This window comes from Saimiri boliviensis, chromosome 4 (genome assembly GCF_048565385.1).
Source record: "Saimiri boliviensis isolate mSaiBol1 chromosome 4, mSaiBol1.pri, whole genome shotgun sequence".
NCBI classification, from domain to species: domain Eukaryota; kingdom Metazoa; phylum Chordata; class Mammalia; order Primates; family Cebidae; genus Saimiri; species Saimiri boliviensis.
In genome coordinates this window covers 88,734,153-88,756,310 of record NC_133452.1, presented here as the reverse complement: position 1 = coordinate 88,756,310, position 22,158 = coordinate 88,734,153, and the positions used below count along the sequence as shown (strand labels likewise).

General features: G+C 45.6%; 2 protein-coding genes across 6 annotated transcripts in view; one reads left to right on the top strand and one right to left on the bottom strand.

Annotated features, from left to right (window-relative positions):
- Positions 1-15,804, top strand: part of XPO5 (exportin 5) — a 50,659-nt gene extending 34,855 nt beyond the window's left edge. Inside the window, exons 21-32 of the mRNA XM_003923035.3 lie at positions 5,715-5,815; positions 7,540-7,636; positions 8,295-8,431; positions 9,992-10,089; positions 10,717-10,763; positions 11,181-11,278; positions 11,908-11,970; positions 12,696-12,778; positions 13,686-13,793; positions 13,932-14,069; positions 14,246-14,410; positions 14,564-15,804. Of these exons, the coding sequence (XP_003923084.1) occupies positions 5,715-5,815; positions 7,540-7,636; positions 8,295-8,431; positions 9,992-10,089; positions 10,717-10,763; positions 11,181-11,278; positions 11,908-11,970; positions 12,696-12,778; positions 13,686-13,793; positions 13,932-14,069; positions 14,246-14,410; positions 14,564-14,701 (1,273 nt within the window). The 3' untranslated portion in view covers positions 14,702-15,804. The remainder of the gene's footprint in view (positions 1-5,714; positions 5,816-7,539; positions 7,637-8,294; positions 8,432-9,991; positions 10,090-10,716; positions 10,764-11,180; positions 11,279-11,907; positions 11,971-12,695; positions 12,779-13,685; positions 13,794-13,931; positions 14,070-14,245; positions 14,411-14,563) is intronic.
- Positions 358-22,107, bottom strand: POLR1C (RNA polymerase I and III subunit C). Of its 5 annotated transcripts, XR_012517262.1 has the most exons (10): positions 21,964-22,104; positions 21,783-21,854; positions 19,755-19,862; positions 19,356-19,488; positions 19,018-19,137; positions 18,776-18,928; positions 18,460-18,609; positions 18,182-18,298; positions 4,010-4,098; positions 369-1,752 (listed from the first exon to the last, which is right to left on the bottom strand). XR_012517262.1 is itself a non-coding variant. In XM_074397843.1 (9 exons), the coding sequence occupies exons 1-9, from the start codon at positions 22,030-22,032 to the stop codon at positions 3,525-3,527; spliced, it is 1,161 nt and encodes a 386-aa protein (XP_074253944.1). In that variant the 5' UTR covers positions 22,033-22,107; the 3' UTR covers positions 358-3,524. The 5 variants fall into 5 exon arrangements, 4 of the variants coding, with proteins under 4 accessions (XP_074253944.1, XP_074253943.1, XP_074253945.1 ...); XM_074397843.1 differs by lacking the exon at positions 4,010-4,098 and having other exon boundaries at positions 358-3,749; positions 18,168-18,298; positions 21,964-22,107; XM_074397842.1 differs by lacking the exon at positions 369-1,752 and having other exon boundaries at positions 3,702-4,098.
- Positions 22,108-22,158: the final 51 nt, after the last annotated feature.

Here is a 22,158-nt window from a genome sequence, read left to right as displayed (position 1 = left end):
ATCCCCTCAAGCATTTATCCTTTGTGTTCCAAACAACCCAGTTATACTCAACTCCAGTTATACTTTTTTTTTTAGGTTTTTTTTTTTGAGACAGAGTTTCGGTCTTGTTACCCAGGCTGGAGTGCAATGGCGTGATCTCGGCTCACCGCAACCTCCGCCTCCTGGGTTCAGGCAATTCTCCTGCCTCAGCCTCCTGAGTAGCTGGGATTACAGGCACGCGCCACCGCGCCCAGCTAATTTTTTGTATTTTTAGTAGAGACGGGGTTTCACCATGTTGACCAGGATGGTCTCGATCTCTCGACCTCGTGATCCACCCGCCTCGGCCTCCCAAAGTGCTGGGATTACAGGCTTGAGCCACCGCGCCCGGCTCAGTTATACTTTTTAAATGTGCAATAGAAATTATTATTGACTATAGTCACCTTGTTGTGCTATGAAATACTAGGTCTTATTCTTTCTGGGTTTTCTGTACCCATTAACCATCCATCCCTACCTTACCTCTAACCCCACTACCCTCCCTAGCCCTCTGCTAACCATCCTTATACTGTCTGTGTCCATGAGTTCAATTGTTTTAACTTTTAGGTTCCACAAAGAGTGAGAGTATGTGATGTGTCTTTCCGTGCCTGGCTTATTTCACTTAGCATGATGACTGACCTCCAGTGCCATCCATATTATTTCAAAAGGCAGGATCTCATTTTTTTTTTAAGGCTCAATAGTATTCCTGAAGTGGTTAGTTTTATCTTATGTGAATTATGGCTCAATTGTTTTTAATTATAATAAAAATAAAGCTGGTTCTTTGAAAATACCAGTGATAACCTTAGTAAATTCAAAAGCTTAAGAAAAATGGGGCTGGGTATGTTGGTTCATCCCTGTAATCTTAGCACTTTGGGAGGCCACAGTAGGAACATTACTGGAGACCAGCCTGGGCAACATAGCAAGACGCCATCTCTATTATTTATTTATTTATTTATTTTTATTTATTTTTTTTTTGAGACAGAGTCTTACTCTTGTTGTCCAGGCTGGTGTGCAAAGGCTCAATCTTGGCTCATCGCAAGCTCCACCTCCAAGTGATTCTCCTATCTCAGCCTCCTGAGTAGCTGGGATTACAGGCATGCGCCACCATGCCTGGTTAATTTTGTATCTTCAGTAGAGATAGGATTTCACCATGTTGGCCAGGCTGGTCTCAAACTTCTGAACACAGGTGATCCCCCCGCCTTGGCCTCCCAAAGTGTTGGGATTACTGGTGTGAGCCACCATGCCCAGTCCCCTCTCTATTTTTAAAAATAAAATATTTTAAAAATCGATAATTTCCAGGGAAAATGTAACTTACTCTAACTCAAAAAGATAGGAAACAAAGAGATATAAACTTCATATTAATTATACTGGTAGTAGTTAAATTAAACCAAAAACTCCAGGCCTAGATGATTTTACATGAGTTCTCCCAGACCTTCAAGGATCAGATAATTTATCTCAGACAAACTATTCCCAAGAATAGAAAAATGCAGTGCTCCACAACTCATTTTATAAGGCTTATTTATTTTGATACCAAAACCAGACATTCACAGTACCAAAGATGAAAATTATAGGCCTAAATCACTTGTAAACATAGATGCAAAAATCCCAAATCAAAAGAAATATGGGCCAGGCACAGTGGCTCATGCCTGTAATCCCAGCACTTTAGGAGGCCAAGGCAGGTGGATCGTGAGGTCAGGAGATTGAGACCATCCTGGCTGACATGACGAAACCCCGTTTCCGCTGAAAATACAAAAGATTAGCCAGGTATGGTGGTGCACACCTGTAAGTCCCAGCTACTTGGGAGGCTGAGGCAGGAGAATCACTTGAATTCTGGAGGCAGAGGTTGCAGTGAGCCAAGATTGCGCCACTGCACTCCAGCCTAGGCGACAGAGGGAGACTGGGTCTCAAAAAAAAAAAAAGACAATATGGATCTATTAATAAGTCTTTTAATATAACCACATTTCCATTGTTATATCTTAAAGTACTACCAGTAACTCAAAATCTAGTATACACTCGGTATTCAAATATCACCAAATGCTTTCCTTTTTTCTCCTTATCCACATATATATTTGATTAAGATACTTTCTTGGTTACTAAATTAGGCTGGGCGTGGTAGCTCACCCCTATAATTTCAGCACTTTGGGAGGCCTAGGCAGGCAGGGATCCTTGAGGCTAAGAGTTTGAGACCACCCTGGCCACCATGACAAAACCCCGTCTCTACTAAAACCTTTAAAAAGTAGCCAGGTGTGGGCTGGGCGCGGTGGCTCAAGCCTGTAATCCCAGCACTTTGGGAGGCCGAGGTGGGTGGATCACGAGGTCAAGCAATCGAGACCATCCTGGTCAACATGGTGAAACCCTGTCTCTACTAAAAAAATAATACAAAAAAATTAGCTGGGCATGGTGGCACGTGCCTGTAATCCCAGCTACTCAGGAGGCTGAGGCAGGAGAATTGCCTGAACTCAGGAGGTAGAGGTTGTGGTGAGCCGAGATCGCGCCGTTGCACTCCAGCCTGGGTAACAAGAGTGAAACTCCGTCTCAAAAAAAAAAAAAAAAAAAAAAAGTAGCCAGGTGTGATGGTATGTGCCTGTAGTCCCAGGTACTTGGGAGGCTGAGGCACAAGAATCCCTTGAACTCAGCAGGCAGAGGTCTCAGTGAGCTAAGATCATGCCACTACTCCAGTCTGGGTGACATAACAAGACTCTGTCTCCAAAAAAAAAGATATCTCTTAGTCTCTAAATTTATAAGTTGCCCTTTTTTTTTCTCTCTCCTGTTTTTGGAGACAGTCTCCCTCTGTCACCCATGCTGAAGTGCACTGGTGCAATCTCAGTCCACTACAACCTCCGCCTTCTGGGATAAAGCGATTTTTCTGTCTCAGCCTCTCGAGTAGCTGGGATTACAGGTGTGCACCACCACACCTGGCTCAGTTTTTGTATTTTTAGTAGATACAGGGTTTGCCATGTTGCCCAGACTGGTCTCAAACTCCTGAGCTCAACTGATCCACCTGCTTCAGCCTCCCAAAGTGCTGGGATTACAGGCATGAGCCACCACGCCCTGCCCTCTTTTCTTTTCAGTTTATTTGTTGAAAAAGGCGGACTTGTACTTATAGAGTTTCCCTGGCGAAATTCTGATGATTGCATCTGTAGTATTGTTTGATGTAGTCTACTTTCCTTTATATTCATTATATGTGAATATGTCTAAAGGAGGAAAGGTTGGCAGTCTGCAGCCTGAGGACCACATGCAAGCCTCCACATGTTTATAAGTAAACTTTTATTGGAACACACCATGCCCATTCATTTAGTTACTGTTTATGGCTGTTATTGTGCTTCAATGTAGAGTTGAGTTGTCAGCAACAGACACCATATGGCTGGACAAACTTAAAACATATACTAATATGACCTTGGTTCTAGAAAATTAACCTCATACCAGTTCAGTTTCTTTTTTTTTTTTTTTTTTTTTTGAGACAGAGTTTCGCTCTTGTTACCCAGGCTGGAGTGCAATGGCGCAATCTCGGCTCACCACAACCTCCGCCTCCTGGGCTCAGGCAATTCTCCTGCCTCAGCCTCCTGAGTAGCTGGGATTACAGGCACACGCCACCATGTCCAGCTAATTTTTTGTATTTTTAGTAGAGACGGGGTTTCACCATGTTGACCAGGATGGTCTCGATCTCTCGACCTCGTGATCCACCCGCCTCGGCCTCCCAAAGTGCTGGGATTACAGGCTTGAGCCACCGCGCCCAGCTACCAGTTCAGTTTCTTAGCAGATAATCCTTTGTAGGTGATGATGGGTTCAACACAATAGTAAAAGGGCCTTTAAGACCCTTCTTACTGACTTCATACCAGTTCAGTTTCTTAGGAGATAATCCTTTGTAAGTGTTGATGGGTTCAATACAATAGTAAAAGGGCCTCGTAAAGACTCCCAGGTATGTATTACACGTTGATTTATGACAGAAGTAATGAAAGTTAGTGAGAAAAAGATGGATGAGTATAGTAGCTCATACCTGTAATTTCAGCATTTTGGGAGGCCAGGGCAGGAGGATCTCTTGGGACCAGGAGTTTGAGAGCAGCCTGGGCAACACAGACCCCATCTCTGCAAAAAAAAAAAAAAAAATTTAATTAGCCAGGTGTGGTGATGCACACCTATATGGTCCCAGCTACTCGGGAGGCTGAGGTGGAAGGGCCACTTGAGCCCAGGAGTTTGAGGCTGCAGTGAGCTATAATCACACCACTGCACTCCAGCCTGGGCAGCAAAGTGAGACCTAAAAACGAAACAAAAATCAACTACTCAATGCTGGGATAGTTGGCTCTCTATAGGGAGAAAACAATTAGATTCCTACCAGTCACCATACACAGAAAAAAATTTCAGGTATTTTAAAACCCAAGAAGTAAAAAAAAATTTTTTTTTTGAGACAGAGTCTTGCTCTGTCGCCCAGGCTGGAATGCAGTGGCACAATCTTGCCTCACTGCAACCTTTGCCTCCCCATTCTCCTGCCTCAGCCTCCTGAGTGGCTGGGATTACAGGGGTGCACCACCACACCTGGCTAATTTCTGTATTTTTTAGTAAAGACAGGGTTTCACCGTATTGGTCGGGCTTGTCTTGAACTCCTGATCTCATGATCCGCCTGCCTCAGCCTCCCAAAGTGCTGAGATTACAGGCAAGAGCCACTGCTCCCTGCCAGCATGACTTCTTTTTTTTTAAGAGACGGGGTCTCGCTGTGTTGCCCAGGCTGGAGTGCAGTGGCTTCACAGGCGCAATCCCACTACTGATCAGCACGGGAGTTTTGACCTGCTCCATTTCCGACCTGGGCCAATTTACCCCTTCTTAGGCAACCTGGTGCTCCCTCACTCCCAGGAGGTCACCATATTGATGCCGAACTTGGTGCGGACACCCAATCGGCATAGCACACTACAGCCCAGAACTCCTGGGCTCAAGTGATCCTCCCACCTCAGCTTCCCAAGTAGCTGGGACTACAGGCATGTGCCACTGCCCCCAGCTAGCAAATGACTTCTTAAGCAAAAATCAAAAAGAGCAAACTATGGAGGCTTAAACATGTCCTGAAAGATGTTTTCATTTAGCATCTTAAACCTGTAGCCATCAGTTGTTCAGTGGGGCCATCTCTGTGAGCAGGAAAGAGTGCTGTGGACAGTAGGTGTATCAAGTTCACAGTCCTTGCTCCTTACTCAAACTCTTGCTCAGGTAGGCCTTTTTGGTGGGGGGGCAGCATGTTTTAGCAAGTATGTTCCTGTCAGGTCCAAACAGCTGTTGCAAGGTCCGTGCTCTTGGAATTAAGACAAAACATTGAAAAATGGGGCAAATTACTACCTCCTCGTGTTCCTACCTGTGAATCCACAATGTTGCTCATATTTCATTCCATATCACTAGAGGTCAGAAAACTCCTGGGCTCACCTCAGGTTTAAAAGAATTTTGCTTTCTAGCTCTGGACTCTGATACTGTCCTGTTGTCTTGGGGTTTGGTTCTCATGTTAATTTATCTTAGGTATTGTATACTAATTATCTGTACAGGTCTGTTCCCTCCTCCAGCGAGCATTCAGATATTTATACCTTCTTTTCTTTCCCCTGTCAGTAGTAGTGTTGATGGGCAGATCTGTCTGTGTGAAACTGTAGTATTCACTGAATTACAAGCAAAACTCACTCTTTACTTCTGCATCAGATGAAAAAGTTCAATAGCATTCTTGTTTCTTTCAGAACCCACAATACATTATATGCACCAGAAATGCTAGCCAAAATGGCAGAGCCTTTCACCAAGGCTCTGGATATGCTTGACGCGGAAAAATCTGCTATATTAGGTAAGAAATGTAAACTTTTTTCTCCTCGGTTCATCTTATCCTTACTGGATGTCCTTTTGTTGTTGCTTTTTTTTTTTTTTTTTTTTTTTTTGAGACGGAGTTTCACTCTTGTTACCCAGGCTGGAGTGCAATGGCGCAATCTCGGCTCACCGCAACCTCCGCCTCCTGGGTTCAGGCAATTCTCCTGCCTCAGCCTCCTGAGTAGCTGGGATTACAGGCACGCGCCACCATGCCCAGCTAATTTTTTGTATTATTAGTAGAGACGGGGTTTCACCATGTTGACCAGGATGGTCTCGATCTCTCAACCTCGTGATCCACCCGCCTCGGCCTCCCAAAGTGCTGGGATTACAGGCTTGAGCCACCGTGCCCGGCCCTGTTGTTGTTTTTTGAGAGTCATAGTCTCTGTCACCCAGGCTGGAGTGTCTGTTTTGGCCTAGGTCGTCCTGACGCTTTTCCTTTGACACCATTCCACTTAAGGGTTATGTTGCAGACACCAGTAAAAATAGAACTCCCAAGATGTGTATTGCTATTAATATAAAAGGTAGGTGTTGCTTCACCACACACCCCCATCCCATTATTCAAGTGAAGTCAGGAACTCCTGCCATAGAAATAAGTGGCCAACCAGAATGGACAAACCAGTCTGTCCAACTAGAATGGACAAACAGTTCCCTCTGCTAGCTTCTAACTATAAGACTTCAAATGTAAAATCTCTGATTACCCTTAAGGATAGATCCTTAAATACTAAGTAAGTGGGTTTCATTTTGAGCTGCTATACATCTTAGTCTTTTGTGTAAGGTTTTGCTTAAAAAAAGGGTTTCACAGCTGGGTGCAGTGGCTCACACCTGTAATCCCAAGGCTTTTGAGAGGCCAAGGCACTCAGATCACCTGAGGTTGGGAGTTTGAGACCAGCCTGACTAACATGGAGAAACCCTATCTTTACTAAATATATAAAATTAGCTGGGCGTGGTGGTGCATGCCTGTAATCCCAGCTACTTGGGAGGCTGAAGCACAGGAGGATCACTTGAACCCGGGAGGCGGAGGTTGTAGTGAGCTGCCTGGGCAACAAGAGCAAAACTGCAGGGGGTTTCACAACTTAATAGTAGGGGCATCCCCTGAGCTTTTTATGGAAAAATAGTTTTGAGTTGTCATTTTTTTTTGGTACAAATTGTATCTGGGGAAAAAAAAAAAAAGCAAGTAAAAGAGTACCTGGGTCAGCCGGGCGCGGTGGCTCAAGCCTGTAATCCCAGCACTTTGGGAGGCCGAGGCGGGTGGATCACGAGGTCAAGAGATCGAGACCATCCTGGTCAACATGGTGAAACCCCATCTCTACTAAAAATACAAAACATTAGCTGGGCATGGTGGTGCGTGCCTGTAATCCCAGCTATTCAGGAGGCTGAGGCAGGAGAATTGCCTGAACCCAGGAGACGGAGGTTGCGGTGAGCCGAGATCGCGCCATTGCACTCCAGCCTGGGTAACAAGAGCGAAACTCCACCTCAAAAAAAAAAAAAGAGTACCTGGGTCTAGTCTAAAGTTCTGGGTCCTTAAGTAGCTTTCACCTTTCCCTACCAAAAGAGTGTAACAAATTACGTAGCCAGCTGCTTTGCAGTTACAGCATCAGACATACACACGTCTTCACCCATGAACCACATCTGCCTGCTGTAGTGCTGGCCAGTTGAAACTCCTCACAGTGGAGTGTCATGTTCCTGACCCATGTTTCCCTGTAGGATTACCTCAGCCTCTCTTGGAACTCAGTGACTCTCCTGTCTTCAAAACCGTCTTGGAAAGAATGCAGCGTTTCTTCTCTACCCTCTATGAAAACTGGTAAGGAACCAATGCTGCCTCTCCATATTTTCTTCCTAGGTATGTATTGTATAGGAGTGTCCGTGGGTTGGACTTTTCATCTAGTGTACAGGTAAGGTGAGGCAAGAATTTGATAGGAAATTAATGATTCTGGTGTTAAATAAAAATGAACAGCCTGCTTTACTGCATTTGCTTTTTTTTGTAATTGTCATATGAGCCTCACAGTCCCAGCCTGCTTCATGCCCAACTTGTCTGTGTTTCTAGTGTATAAAATGATGAAACCCAAGCAGAAGCTAAAAGTGATGGGGATTGCTTAGACTACACTGCTTGCAGCCTACTTCTCATGGTAGTGAGGTGGCTGGATAGTGATTATGGGTTGGGGAGGTAACTGGCACTCATGGGCTTTGGCTTCACTAACCCAGTACGCTGATCAGCCTAGCTAATGAGATCCTCCATTGTGAGTCCACATTAAATAGTAATGAAAGCTACTACTGATCTTGGCCGCTAACATCTGTGTTTAAAAAGATGCTGTATTTGTAAGTTCTCTTAAGTAAATACAGCTGCTTTTCTGGCTGAAAAATCTTATTGTAGGCTAGAAATGAAATTCATGGGACAGTCAGGGCTGGCAGTAACAGATGTTGGATTTGTCACTGCCCGTGTTTTTTTTCCCCCTTTACAGTTTTCATATCCTAGGGAAGGCAGGCCCTTCCATGCAGCAAGACTTCTATTCTGTGGAGGACCTTGCTACCCAGCTTCTCAGCTCAGCCTTTGTCAACTTGAACAATATTCCTGACTACCGACTCAGACCCATGCTTCATATCCTTTCGAAAGTCCCTATATAACCCCAAAGATCCGAAAATTAGAGACAGAAACAGCTAACAGGAACCAGAGGGAGGAGGGAGAACTGGAAGGAAGAGATGAGATTATGTATCTAAGTGCATCATGTCATTAAAAACACTGGCAGATTGCAGCAAAAACATGAAGACGGTCCAGATGGCCATAAACTTTTCCTTAGGGGGAAATTTTTACTTTCCTCCTTCTTGGAAATATTAAAGATATATAGATATATATATAGATATAGATATAGATATAGATATAGATTTTTTTTTTTAAGATAAGAGTCTTGCTCTGTCGCCCAGGCTTGCAGTGGTGTGATCTTGGCTCACGGCAGCCTCTACCTCCCAGGTTCAAGCAATTCTCGTCCCTTAGCCTCCCAACTAACTGTAATTATAGGCATGTACCACCACGCCCTATTTGCTCTATTACCCAGGCTGGAGTGCAGTGGTACGATCTTGTCTTACTGCAGCTTCCACCTCCTGAGTTCAAGTGATTCTTATGCCTCAGCCTCCCAAGTAGGTGGGATTACAAGCACATGCCACTACACCCAGCTAATTTTTTTGTGTTTTTAGAAGAGCAGTTTTCACCATGTTGGCCAGGCTGACCACATGAGGTCGAACTTCTGACCTCAAGTGATTTGCCCACCTCGGCCTCCTAAAGTACTGGGGTTATAGGTGTGTGCCACCACGCCTGACCTAGTATTTGTATTTTTAGTAGAGACAGGATTTGGCCATGTTAGCCAGGCTGGTCCCGATCACCTGACATCAAGCAATCTGCCTGCTTCGGCCTCCCAAAGTACTGGGATTACAGGCATGAGCCACCGTGCTCAGCCATGAAAGGTAAAACTTTTATCCCTTTTCCGTGTTTTTAGAAACACTTGTTTTTTTTCCTGAGACAGGGTCTCACTGTTACCCAGGCTGGATTGCAGTAGTGCTATTAAAGCTCACCTGTAGGCTCAAATGACCTCAGCTTCCTGAATAGCTTGGACTGGACCACAGATGCACACCACACCTGGCTATTTATTATTATTTGTAGAGATGGGATCTGCATTATGTTCCCAAGGCTGGTCTCAAACTCCTGGGCTCAAGGAGTTCTCCTGCCTCAGCCTCTGATGCGCTAGAATTACAGGCCTAAGCCACCACACCCAGCCAGAAGAAGCACTTTCATACTTCTTATTCAGACCCTTGTTTAGTTGAGTGTCTGTCTTTTTTACCTGAAATTATAAGGAGAATCATGAAGAAGAGTTTGTTACAAGGATATCCTCCTTCCTATTTTTTTCTTCCAACTTTCAGGCAACCCAGTGACCATAATATGCAGCCTGATAAAAGTACAGCTAAACTAAGAGTATAATGAAATTGAGGATTTAATACTGTTTAGGATTTTAGAAAAGGAACTTGAAGATTTTTCACTATTTACACAGGATATTTTTGACATCTGGCAAATCGTTTAGGGATTGATTCTGCCCAAGGGGTGCAGCCCACCACCTGGCAGATGAGGGTGTGTGCTTATGCACTACAATTCCTTAATTTGCTGCAGCACGGGTCTTTGTAAAGCCTCTGGTGCTCTTCTGTCCCCCAGAGCACTATGAAGCCCTGGTATCCCCCATCCTCGGACCTCTTTTCACCTACCTCCATATGGTAAGAGTTAAGTCAGGAACAGGAAACAAAAAAGATTACTATTAAGGTCTGTGGCCATTTTTGAGCCTTGCAAGTCAGGAGCTCCTAGAAGGGTTGTCCCCTAGCCCTGCCAGACTGGCTAGGCAGAGCTTCTACCCTAGCATACTATCCTTGCTGTAGGATTGAGCAAACCCCAAAGAAGTAAACTGATTTAATTGCCAGAAGGCAGCTTCAGATGCAGATTCTGTTCCTAACCTCCTGTTAACTGAGGAGAGGTAGGAAGAGGAATGCTTCTTCACAGACCCTGGCCAGGAATGCTGGGTCTGTTATCCTGACTCTGGAATTAAGCAGGGGGACCAGCTGGGTGGAGAACAGGTATGTCTAGAGACCCAAGAATTCTAAAAATGTTAATTTAATTCTTTCCAAGCAAAGAGGTGTTTGATATACCACCATTATCTTGGACATGGGAGAGGTTACAGAAACCATAGATGGCTTTTTTAACTTTGTGGTGTGGAGTCTACAGAGGCTGTCACTGATGCCTAGACTTATCCTTGGCTAATTTTAATCATGAAGTGGAATTGACTTTAGATATTATGTGTTCCAATCCTCTCCCCAATTCTAGCATTTATTTCCTTTGTGTTTTCCCAGAGGCTTTCTCAGAAATGGCAAGTTATCAACCAGAGGAGCCTGCTGTGGTAAGGGATACCCACCCCTTCTTGGTGGATGAGCTGGCAGCCAGGTTTGGGATGAGGAAAGGAAGTGGGCAGGGATTCTGCTGTCTCAGGGCTAGAAGAGCAGTAGCTTGTAGTCATTCTCAGCCTAGGTAATAGATGGCTTGTCTGGATAGCCTGTGACCAGCAGGCAGACTGAGATTCAGCCTTCATAGGGGCTATTGTTACCTTACGTATTTTGATTCTGTAATGTCTATCCAACTGGACAGAGTCACTCGTAATAGTGTCCTTCAGGGGATCACTGCTGTCCATTCCCAACTTGTGCATAGAACATTGACCTAAGGAGAAGAAATTGGTCACAGAGAGTCCGGCTAGGGCCCTGCTTTCCTTGTCCTTCCCTTTCTGCACTCCTGTGGAACTTGGCCCCCTGGTTTTCTGCAGTGGAGAAGATGAGGCTGCAGATGAAAACCCAGAGTCTCAAGAGATGCTGGAGGAGCAACTGGTGAGGATGTTAACCCGAGAAGTCATGGACCTAATCAGTAAGTGGCATGTGGAAAACAGGGCTCTGGAGAATTTTTCTGGAAGAAGAGCTGGTCTCTAAGCCAACCCCATGAAGGCCTGACTGATGCAAAGATTCATGTTGGCAGCAACACTGACAGACCCTAAAGAAATAACTAGATAGAAGCAAGGCAGTCCTTGGTCAACCTAAGGACACTTGATGAATTTCAAGCTGAATTGTACCAAGGCCAGAATATGGGGGGAAAACCTAAAATAGCAGGAAGAATTTGGATTCATTAGGAATAACTTCCTAGTTTTGGCAAAATAGGGAAACTTTTTAAATTCTTGGGCATGGAGGCTGTTAATTTCCTTTTTATTTTTACTGTGTCATTTTGTTTAAGATTCAAAGTATACCAAGGATGTATCAACACCCTCTCACTCTCAGAGAATTCTGTAATTTTCTCCCACTAGTTGAACTTGAAGGACCAAAACAGTCTGGTCATCAGAATGCCTCTATATTGGTGAAGCTGATTTTTATGCCTTGGACAGTATCCCCAATCATCTTCCCTCCTCACCTGGCCAGAGACAGACTGGGATCAGTGGGCCTGAAGCGGCTGTCGTGGTAGTATACACCCTCCCTTTACCTAGTAACCTTGCTTTCTTGCTTTAGCGGTTTGCTGTGTTTCAAAGAAGGGTGCTGACCACAGTAGTGCTCCCCCAGCAGATGGAGATGGTAAGTGAGCCTGAGACCTTGGAGGTCTGCTCTTAGCCTCCCGATACTGTTCCTTCTGAATCAGGTCAGTTTCCTTGCAGTCTGGTGAGGAGGAGACATCCTACATCTAGTTATTATCTCTGGACCAGCCCTCTTGCTCTATGCCTCCATCTTACTCCCACCTCCGAGCCTTTGCACTTGCTTTTTCCTCTGTCTAGAATGATTTTCTCCCAACTATATACATGATCTAATGCCCTTGCTTCATTCAAATGCCACCTCTTCCAAGAGCTCATCCATGACCAACCTATGAAAAATAGCAACCCCAGCTACTCTATATTTCTCTGCTTTATTCTTCTTCATAGCAGTTGTCACTATCCAACATTATGTTTTTTATTTATATATTCCTTTCTTTCTTACTTCCCTTGTCAGAACGTAAACTCCCATCAGGGAAGGGACCTACTGTCCTTTTTTTTTTTGATCCCCAGTAACTAAATCAGTGCCTGGTACAGAGGGTGCTCAAATACTTGTCCAACAACAAAGTATCTTCAGCATTTGCAGCTTTTTGTGTTTCTGCCTGGAAGCTCCCCAGGTATGGCCATGGGCATGGGCTTCTATTAAGAAGTACTACGTAGCACCAGTTAGCCTAGAACACTCAGCTTTGCTTTGTTTTTTGCGCTTCTGTCAAAACAAGATAATCTTCTCTGTTCTGAAAGGATAGAGCTTAACATTCTACTGCCTGCTTACAGATGAAGAGATGATGGCGACAGAGGTCTCCCCCTCAGCTATGGCAGAGCTTACAGACCTGGGCAAATGTCTGATGAAACATGAGGTGGGTAGGAGCAGGTGATACCTTTACTCCTTGCTCAGCTGGGGAGCCTCCTACTTTTCTTGCTCTGTGATGCCATCAGGAGAGATTTTTCTGATACTCTTTTGTTATATAAGTTCCTGGTTCCTAAAGCCCCCAGGGGAAAAAAAAAAAAAAAAAAAAGAGGGAAAAGGTGCAATGCCATGGTGTCTCCCATACCAGCATAGGAAGAAGCTCTCAGAAAAACACATAGTAGGCACACTGATGCAGATCCCTGGTGTTTAGCCTCCCCTAGCCAGACCTGAGCAGCTTTGTCTCCATCATACACATACAGGTTTTCTCACATTTTAATTTTTTCTTTTTTTGAGATGGAGTCTCGCAATGTCGCCCAGGCTGTAGTGCAGTGGCACAACCTTCAGTCTCGGCTCACTGCAATTTCTGCCGCCTGGGTTCAAACAATTCTGCTGCCTCAGCCTCCCAAGTAGCTGGGACTATAGGTATGTGCCGCCATGCCGAGCTAATTTTTTTATTTTTAGTAAAGACGGCGTTTCACCGTGTTGGCCCGGATGGTTTTGATCTCCTGACCTCATGATCTGCCTGCTTCGGCCTCCCAGTGATTTTTTCTTTTGACTGTTGATAAACAAAAATAGAGGAAGTAAACTCACTTCGGCTTTTATTTTTCCTGCTTAGCTATATGAAACTCCAACTTCTAAGCCAGGCACGGTGGCACACACCTGTAGTCCCAGCTATTCAGGAGGCTGAGATGGGAGGATCACATGAGCCCAGGAGTTTGAGGCCAGCCTAGGCAACAAAACGAGGACTCCATCTTCAGAGGGGGGAGAAAAAAGAAAACACCAGCTCCTGATACATAAGAATAATCAAAAAATTGTGCTGCTTTTTCCATTGTAATCCTTCATCCTTTCCTGTTTAGGATGTTTGTACAGCGCTATTAATTACAGCCTTCAATTCCCTGGCCTGGAAGGATACTCTGTCCTGCCAGAGGACGACCACACAGCTCTGCTGGCCTCTCCTCAAACAAGTATGGTTTTCCACTCCTTTCCCCTGTCCCTCATGGAAGGTTTGGGTCATGCAGATTGACTAAATCTTTCAGAAGAATTGGGGTACTGAGGCCTTCAGAGAGGCCCCCTGTGGCCCTAAAGCACAGCTGTCTCCCCAGGTGCTGTCAGGGACACTGCTCGCAGATGCCGTTACGTGGCTTTTCACCAGTGTGCTGAAAGGCCTACAGATGCACGGGCAGCACGACGGGTGCATGGCTTCCCTGGTCCATCTGGCCTTCCAGATATATGAGGCGCTGGTGAGTGGGGAAAGCATGGGGGCAGGATGGCTGCAGCTTCATCACTCAGTATCTGCTCCTAGTCTCTTAGGCCTTATCATTGCTGGTGCTATCTCTTAGAAACGGGTGTGGTGGGAAATGGGGAAGGTAGCAGTGTCCAGACCTACATCCAGCAAGTTTATCCCTACTGATACCAGCGCCCCAGGTACCTGGAGATAAGAGCTGTAATGGAGCAAATCCCTGAAATACAGAAGGACTCACTGGACCAGTTTGACTGCAAGCTTTTAAACCCCTCCCTGCAGAAAGTGGCTGACAAGCGCCGAAAGGACCAATTCAAACGCCTCATTGCTGGTTGCATTGGGGTAGGTCATGCACCTTCATTAGTGCACCCAACCCCCTTCTTAAATCATGTGTATAGGAAAACCATAAAGCAGCTGTAGTTATTGACCATTATGATGAGATAATCTTTACTGCTTAGAGCCCAACATTAATTCTTTCTCATTTGTTTTCCACAGAAACCCTTGGGAGAGCAGTTCCGAAAAGAAGTTCACATTAAGAATCTTCCCTCACTTTTCAAAAAACCAAAGCCAGTGCTGGAGACGGAGGTGCTAGACAATGATGGGGGTGGCCTGGCCACCATCTTTGAACCTTGAATCAAGCTTTTGGGCATCCTTCCTCGGCCTTTATTGTCATCTCTTCTTTCCCTTTGTAGCTAATCTCTAGTCCCTTCTGGCACTGCCACCTCACTCCACCATGGTCAGCCTGGAGAGAGATCCAGGTCTGGAGCTGGAGAGAACAGGCCCTGTGCAGGGCCAGAAGTAATTATACTAAAGTACAAAGAAAGGGAGTTAGGGCTTATACCATTCTGTCTAAACGTCCCTGATAGTTCCCATTCTACTTGGAGTTTTGGCTTCTCCAAGAAAAGCTAGAGCAGAGCTGCCCTTCTCCTGCACGTCCTCCCACCCCTGTGCAGCCACACACCTGTACAGAATGGTAACTAGGGGTGCTGTGCCCAACACTGCAACTAGTGAGGCTTGCAGCAAGAGCATAGCCCTCAACTACTTGTGCCAGAGTTTCTCTTGGACCACTCCAAGTCCCACTGAGCCCTTCTACTGCTGGGCTGGCAGGGAATTTTCCCCACTCCCTAAGGGGCATGTCTGGATTAGGTGCTAAGTGCTGAAGAGAACTTGGCCAGTTCCTCAACTTTGCTTTGTGCAAGAATCTGTTCACCTGATGGGACCCATGGTACAGGCTACTGCTAAACTCGGCACAGTATCAAGTATAGTACCTCCACGGACCAGGACTGGGCAATCTTTAGTGCTAACATCCCCTTTAGAGCTCACACATCTTGCCCATCCATGAATGACCCCTCAGTCTGGCTTCCCTAGCCTCAGGGTCCACTCAGGCACAAGAGCCACAGTACCCTATATAGTGTCACATGACACCATTGTCATCCAAGGATAATCCAGACCAACTAGGCTACATCTGTGATAAGCAGCTAGCAAAGCCACTGGTCTTCTCCTAGGACTAAGTCTAGGTGCCTTCCACAATCTCATGGTCTTTCAGGTCCCTGGTTACTTTTCTCAAGGGCCATTTCCAAAAGAAAATATATGCCTTTGCATCACAACCTGTACTGTGAGTCCATTCTAGAGGTCACTGAAAGGCCCTGTAAGCAGAGAGGACACAGATATAGCACCTGGCCCTGAAGTTATTACTGGCCATAAGGCAGACTTAATCAATATAGAAACCACAGTGTGTGCCCATGTGCTTGGCACAAAAACAGACCTGTTGTCCATCCAGTGCATTGACAAGAGGGTTTCTATGAGAGCTGAAGTGGACTGAAGCTGTGGTTTCTGGCTGTTGCAGGCCACAGGCAGGGTCAGATTGGGAAAAGGCAAAGCTGGGGAAGCAGAAGTTGGAGTCGTGTGTTGCTCTCTCTGCTGCATAGACTTGCCCTTGTTCCCTCTTCCTGTGTGGTGCTCTGGGTTTCTGTTGATTGTGAAGGCGATCTCAGTGTTTCCCTCCAAACCTTATAGCTGCCTATTCCTGTCTGGTTGGGGCTGTGGAGGGTGTAGTTGTATTTATTGTGTTGTAATATTTTTAACATCCTGTGATGTCATGCTAGAAATTTTCTATTGTTTATAGAAACCTTTTGTAGAAACATTAACTCTAAAGCACATCTGCATGTCAGTAAAAATCTCAGTTTCCTACAGAAAGGGACCCATCTGCCTTTTTCAAACCAGTCACGTGCTCCAGTCACATGCTTACTTCCGCCGGGTGCGGTGGCTCAGGCCTGTAATCTCAGCACTTTGGGAGGCCGAAGCAGGTGGATCACGAGGTCAAGAGATCGAGACCATCCTGGCCAACATGGTGAAACCCCGTCTCTACTAAAAATACAAAAATTGGCCGGGTATTTGGCACGCACCTGTAGTCCCAGCTACTCGGGAGGCTGAGGCGGAAGAATCGCTTGAACCTGGGAGGTGGAGGCTGCAGTGAGCCGAGCCTGTGCCACTGCACTCCAACCTGGCCACAGAGCAAGACTCCGTATCCAAAAAAAAAAAACAAAAAAAACACATGCTTACTTCCTCATGAGCACCTTGCAAAGGGGACTAAACAGGAAAAAATGTGATCAATGAACCTGGTCTTTCAAGCTTTCTGAAATGGGATGCCAGTTAGAAAAGGATCTAAGGCCAGGCACGGTGGCTCACGCCTGTAATCCCAGCACTTTGGGAGGCCAAGGCAGGTGGATCACGAGGTCAAGAGATTGAGACCATCCTGGTCAACATGGTGAAACCCCATCTCTACTAAAAAATGCAAAAAATTAGCTGGGCATGGTGGCGCGTGCCTGTAATCCCAGCTACTCAGGAGGCTGAGGCAGGAGAATTGCCTGAACTCAGGAGGTGGAGGTTGCGGTGAGCTGAGATTGCACCATTGCACTCCAGCCTGGGTAACAAGAGCAAACTCCGTCTCAAAAAAAAAAAAAAAAAAAGAAAAGGATCTATTCCTGACATAACCAGACTAGGCAGCTCATAACGTTCTCAGTGTGTTTTCATGTGTGGCTGCTGGGCCTGACCTAAGGGAATTGCTATTTTTTGTTGGAGCTGTCAATAGCAACATGAACGTCCCTGGTAATCCAGGAGATAGGTGAAGTGGCACATTCACTCTAGCTTGAATGTTTTCTAGGGGTTTGGCTGTGCTCCCAGAAACCACCTTAATTTGTCAATTCTCAGGAGGTGTTTTTTTGTTTTCAAGACTAGGTCTTACGCAGGCTGAAGTGCACATCCGATGCTCTTAATTGCTAAATGCCAAACCAGTTCTAAAGTGAGGCCCTCCTTTTTCGTGGTGGCTCACACCTGTAATCCTAACACTTTGGGAGGCCCGAAGGCGGGCAGATCACTTGAGGTCAGGAGTTTTGAGACCAGCCTGACCAACATGGTGAAACCCTGTTTCTACCAAAAAAAAAAAAAAAAAAATTAGATGTAGCCAGGCGTGGTGGTGCACGCCTGTAATCCTAGCTACTTGGGAGGCTGAGGCAGGTGAATTGCTAGAACCCAGGAAACGGAGATTGCAGTGAGCCAAGATTGTGCCACTGCACTCCAGCCTTCGTGGCAGAGTAAGACTCTGTCTCAAAAAAAAAAAAAAGTAGTCTCAAAAAGTTTTTGTTTGGACATGAATTTATTTACATCTAAGGCCTTATAAAGGCCTAAAAGTCTCATTCTATGGCACATTTAACAAAATGTATTGATTAAAAATAAAGCTAGAATTGTCCCAGAAAACTCAGGATCCCTAGACGCACTGGGCTCTCTGTACAGCAGTCCTGTAGGGTGGGTCCGTCAGAACCCAAAGCTTCAGCTTGCCTCAGGAGCATCCAAGCTCAGTCCATCTGAACCGCATCTAGCTCATCCAAGAAGCGCCGGCACTTCCCCATCAGTACTTTGATGGCTTCACTCACCAGCACGTCTGGTGGCAACACCCCTGTTGACTCAACAGAGACTGGGGACCAAAGGGACACTTTAGCCCGGGCAGGGCTTGCCTGTAAGAAGCCCCTGTTATTCATAAACTTGACAATTAGACTGGAAGGAAGCTGCAGCACCAAAGAGCATTGCCCACCCATCTCACCAATTCATACTCACAGATATAATGATCTCGAACCCGGGCAAGCCTCACGGCCTTCTTTAGTTTCTCATTCCGGAAGATTTCTCTGCTGAAGGTATCCAGCCGGGGGTTGGCAACTCTGGCTACCTTTTTACCTAATGAGAACAAACCATGTTTTTTGATTCTTTTTTTCTAATTTGCCACTTGGTAGCAGCAAACCATGTTACACTTTGAGGAGCCCACAGTTTTTATTTCTGTCACCTTCAAAGATAATATACTTTGTGTCCTGACCTGAACAGCATCCCAAATACCATACCTTGGACTTCCTGCACCTCAATAACACCAGGTGAGAAGCACCTGCTCAACTCCTCAGCTGCCTCCCCTTCCACGGGCTCAAGCAGGGTGATGTCTGGCAGGAGCCTGTAACTGGCTGTTGCCACTGGTGAAAACTTGGCATGGTCTTTGCCTGGAGGGGAAAAAGGAAAATCTGCCTATAGGAAACCCTTCTTCATTCTTCCTAAGCTACTTACAGCAAAAAACATAACCGTGTTGGCTTTCTACCTACCATCTCGGCTGAGTTCCTTAGTCATTTGGCCCATTGCCCTTCCCAGGAAGGCCCACAGGGTTCTCACCAATGCCCTTGACACAGTGCATTAGCAGGTCAATTTCCTGGCCAGGCCGTAGCTGAGCGATGAGGATATCATCATGCACTGGTCGGATAGTGCCTTCTGGGAAGAGATCAGCCTGGTTCCCCAGGGGGATCCATGTCATATGCCTGGTATACACTGCAGGAAAAACGCATCAGAAGATCTCAGTCCCTAAAACTAGCAGCCACCCACAGGTGGGTCCTCTTCCTCACTCTACCACTACTTACCTTTGTGGTTCATGTAGAGTTCATTGGGGTCAGAGGAATCTTTAGCAGCATGGGGGTTCCGAGTACATCTGACTTGAAGACGAAACTGTAGAGTGTCTATCTCTGTGCCTTCTTCATCTCCTGCGCCAATGGAGGGAGCTCTTAAGAACTAGTAAATATCTGAGTGCCAGCACCATGCTGAATGCTTTACATGTTTCCCATTTAATTATCTTGGCAAACTTGGGAAGACAGGGCAAGTGTTCTGACAGATGAAAAACACTGATGTACTTACCCAATGTCACAGTCAACCAGGATTTAAACCCAGACAGTCCACTTCTTCCAAAATTTCATTTTCTCACCTTGGTTCCGATACTCAAAAAGACGGGGATCAGCATGAATGGGAATGAGCCCCAGACGGTGAGCAAGGATCTCATCCTGAACAATGGATGTGTTGTTGTACACCAGGACCTTCTCCACAGCCATAGTTGGCACCTGCCCAAGGAAAAAGAATCACTTATCAGCAAAAACCCAATAGACCCCCACAAACTCCAACCTCCAAAGGTAGGGACCTATCTCTCTTCCTAGAATGTTTAATGAGAAATTTACAGAGAATGAGAAGGTAAAATCCTTAGCCAGCAAAACTCCAGGAAAAATAAGAAGGGAAGGACAGCCTGAGACACTTAATTCTCCAAGTGACACTCCAAGTGTCAGTGCAGTTCCCAAAGCAAATCCAACCTTGTCACCATGCCTGCCAATACCTCAGCTAATAGAATTCGTCGAAAAGCATTGGCAATGGCTGCGTCAATTCCCACCATGTCAAACTCCAGTGAGTTTTCATCCATGTGTACCACATCCACACGGAAATTCTAGAGGGACAGGAAAAACATTAAGTGAAGCCTGCTCTCTTTGTAATAGCTCTTCATACCTCCCCCTCAGATGATTCTGAGTATTATCCACTCATCCAAAAACCACCCTTTGCCCAGATGTCCCTTATTAAATGTTCTTTCTCGCCCAGTGCTTGCTTTAGTTTCATGAAAAGTCTCAATTTTTGTCTTCCATTCATTAAAACCCTATCCAATATGGCTCCCAACCAAACCATCCACAGAAGCTATTCTACTAAAGAACAGAAATCCACCACACGGCTTAGTCATGCTGACACTAGACAGTCCTCTTACTAGACTTCTGTTATGCCTGGTATTGATTAAAAAATCCCAAGCATAATGGCTCATGCTTGTAATCCCAGCACTTTGGAAGGCCAAGGTGGATGGATCATGAGGTCAGGAGTTCGAGACTGGCATGGTGAAACCTCATCTTTACTAGAAATACAAAAAACTAGCCGGCCATGGTGGTGTGCACCTGTAATCCCAGCTACTCAGGAGGCTGAGGCAGGAGAGCTGCCTGAACCCAGGAGGCAGAGGTTGCAGTGAGCCGAGATCCTGCCACTGCATTCCAGCCTGGGCGACAGACTCCATCTCAAAAAAAAAAAAAAAAAAAAAGTCCCCTCGTTTTTTGAACTATTCTCCTGGTTTCTGAGCTCCATTCTTCCTTCTCTGATGATCAACAACCTCCACCCATCTCTAAATCTACCAGGTTCTTGTCTCTCTCCCAGGTGACCTTAACCAAACTAACGGTTTTAGCAACTATCTGTGCTGACAACTCCCAAAATTTTATCTCCCTTCTGATCTCATTTCAAACATGCAATCTTCTAGCCTGCTAGATTTCTCCGTATGCAGGAAACAATGCATCATCATTCCTGTTCCCCCAGAACCATTTCTTCTCTCAGTAAATGACACCACAATGCATCAAAGCAGTTCGCAAGCCAAGAAGTCATTTTATGCTACCTCAACAGCCTTTACCAAAGCAATCACAAATTTACCTTCTATTCTTCCTTTGCTCTATATCTACCACCAGTCTTAGTTCATACCTTCAACCTCAGCTTCCCTTAGAACAGATCTGCCTGCTCCATATGATCCTCTTCAAACTCATTCCCTCCCAGCTATCAAGGTTGCAAATCTAATCATGTCTGCTTAACTATTCAAGCTCCCTAACATCAACAGTGCCCAAGACACACTTCAATCTTGCCTACCACTAGTGCCAGAACTGCTTGGACATTCCCGGAGCACACTTCACACCATAATTTGTTTGATGAAAAAGCATTAACCTTTTTCATTGTTCATACTTTATTCCTTGTATCAACAGGTTAAAAAAAGTAAAATTTTCCCAAGCATAGATTTATAGATCATGTTTATAAGCTGCACACAAAGTTCAGTTGCATAAACAGTAACATTCAGTGATCTACTTAAATGCAATTTTAATCCTTATTTTAAGCTAAGTGAAACAATAATAGACTAAATACACACAAAACCTGTATATCCTCAACTTCACTGATTTGAAACTCAAAGCCTTCGTAATTTAACTCGTTATTTACTTACGGTTCAAAGCTCAATTCAGATGTTCCCTCCTCAAGAAATGTTAAGTACCTCTGGGCCCCTCTTCCTGGTCTCAGCATAATGCTCCCCAAGCCAATCCTGCCATCTTCATAGCTATCAACCACCTTTACCATATTACACTAGATTCACTTGTTTATACGCACCATTCCTCAACAAGACTGAACATCTTGTTTGCAGAACTGGGTAGAAACGGTGTCTAACTTGTCCTGTAAACGGAGCGTCTAACACAATGCTCAACAACCTTACAAACGGAGCGACCCCCAAGAGCAGTTTCTGAGACAGACACAGAAGGTCTGACCCTCATAACCCTCCCCGGACAACTCCTGCCCCACTCACCTTCTCGAAGCGTTCCTGGTCCCAGGCATCATCATAACCGGAATAGTTACCGGGAAAGTCAGTGGTATGGACCTAGAGCAAAGAGATGAGTTTGTCCACGAAGGGAGAGTGAGCCAATCCCAAGACCCATCCCTGTTCCGCTCTCGTTCCTCTCGCCTGAGCTCAAGGCCACAAGTCTTACATTGCGAACCCCAAACTCCCCTAGAACCACGCGGCTCCGCATTTCTTCCACTGCCTGAGCAGCCGCCATGTTCAATCTCTCCGGAAGACTAGAGGCTCTAGACTGCGCGTGTGTTCTAGCAGCACAGCCCGATCTCCGTGGCAACGCACCGCCTCCTGGAATCTTAAATATCGCGAGACTTTCCTCAGCCTCCAT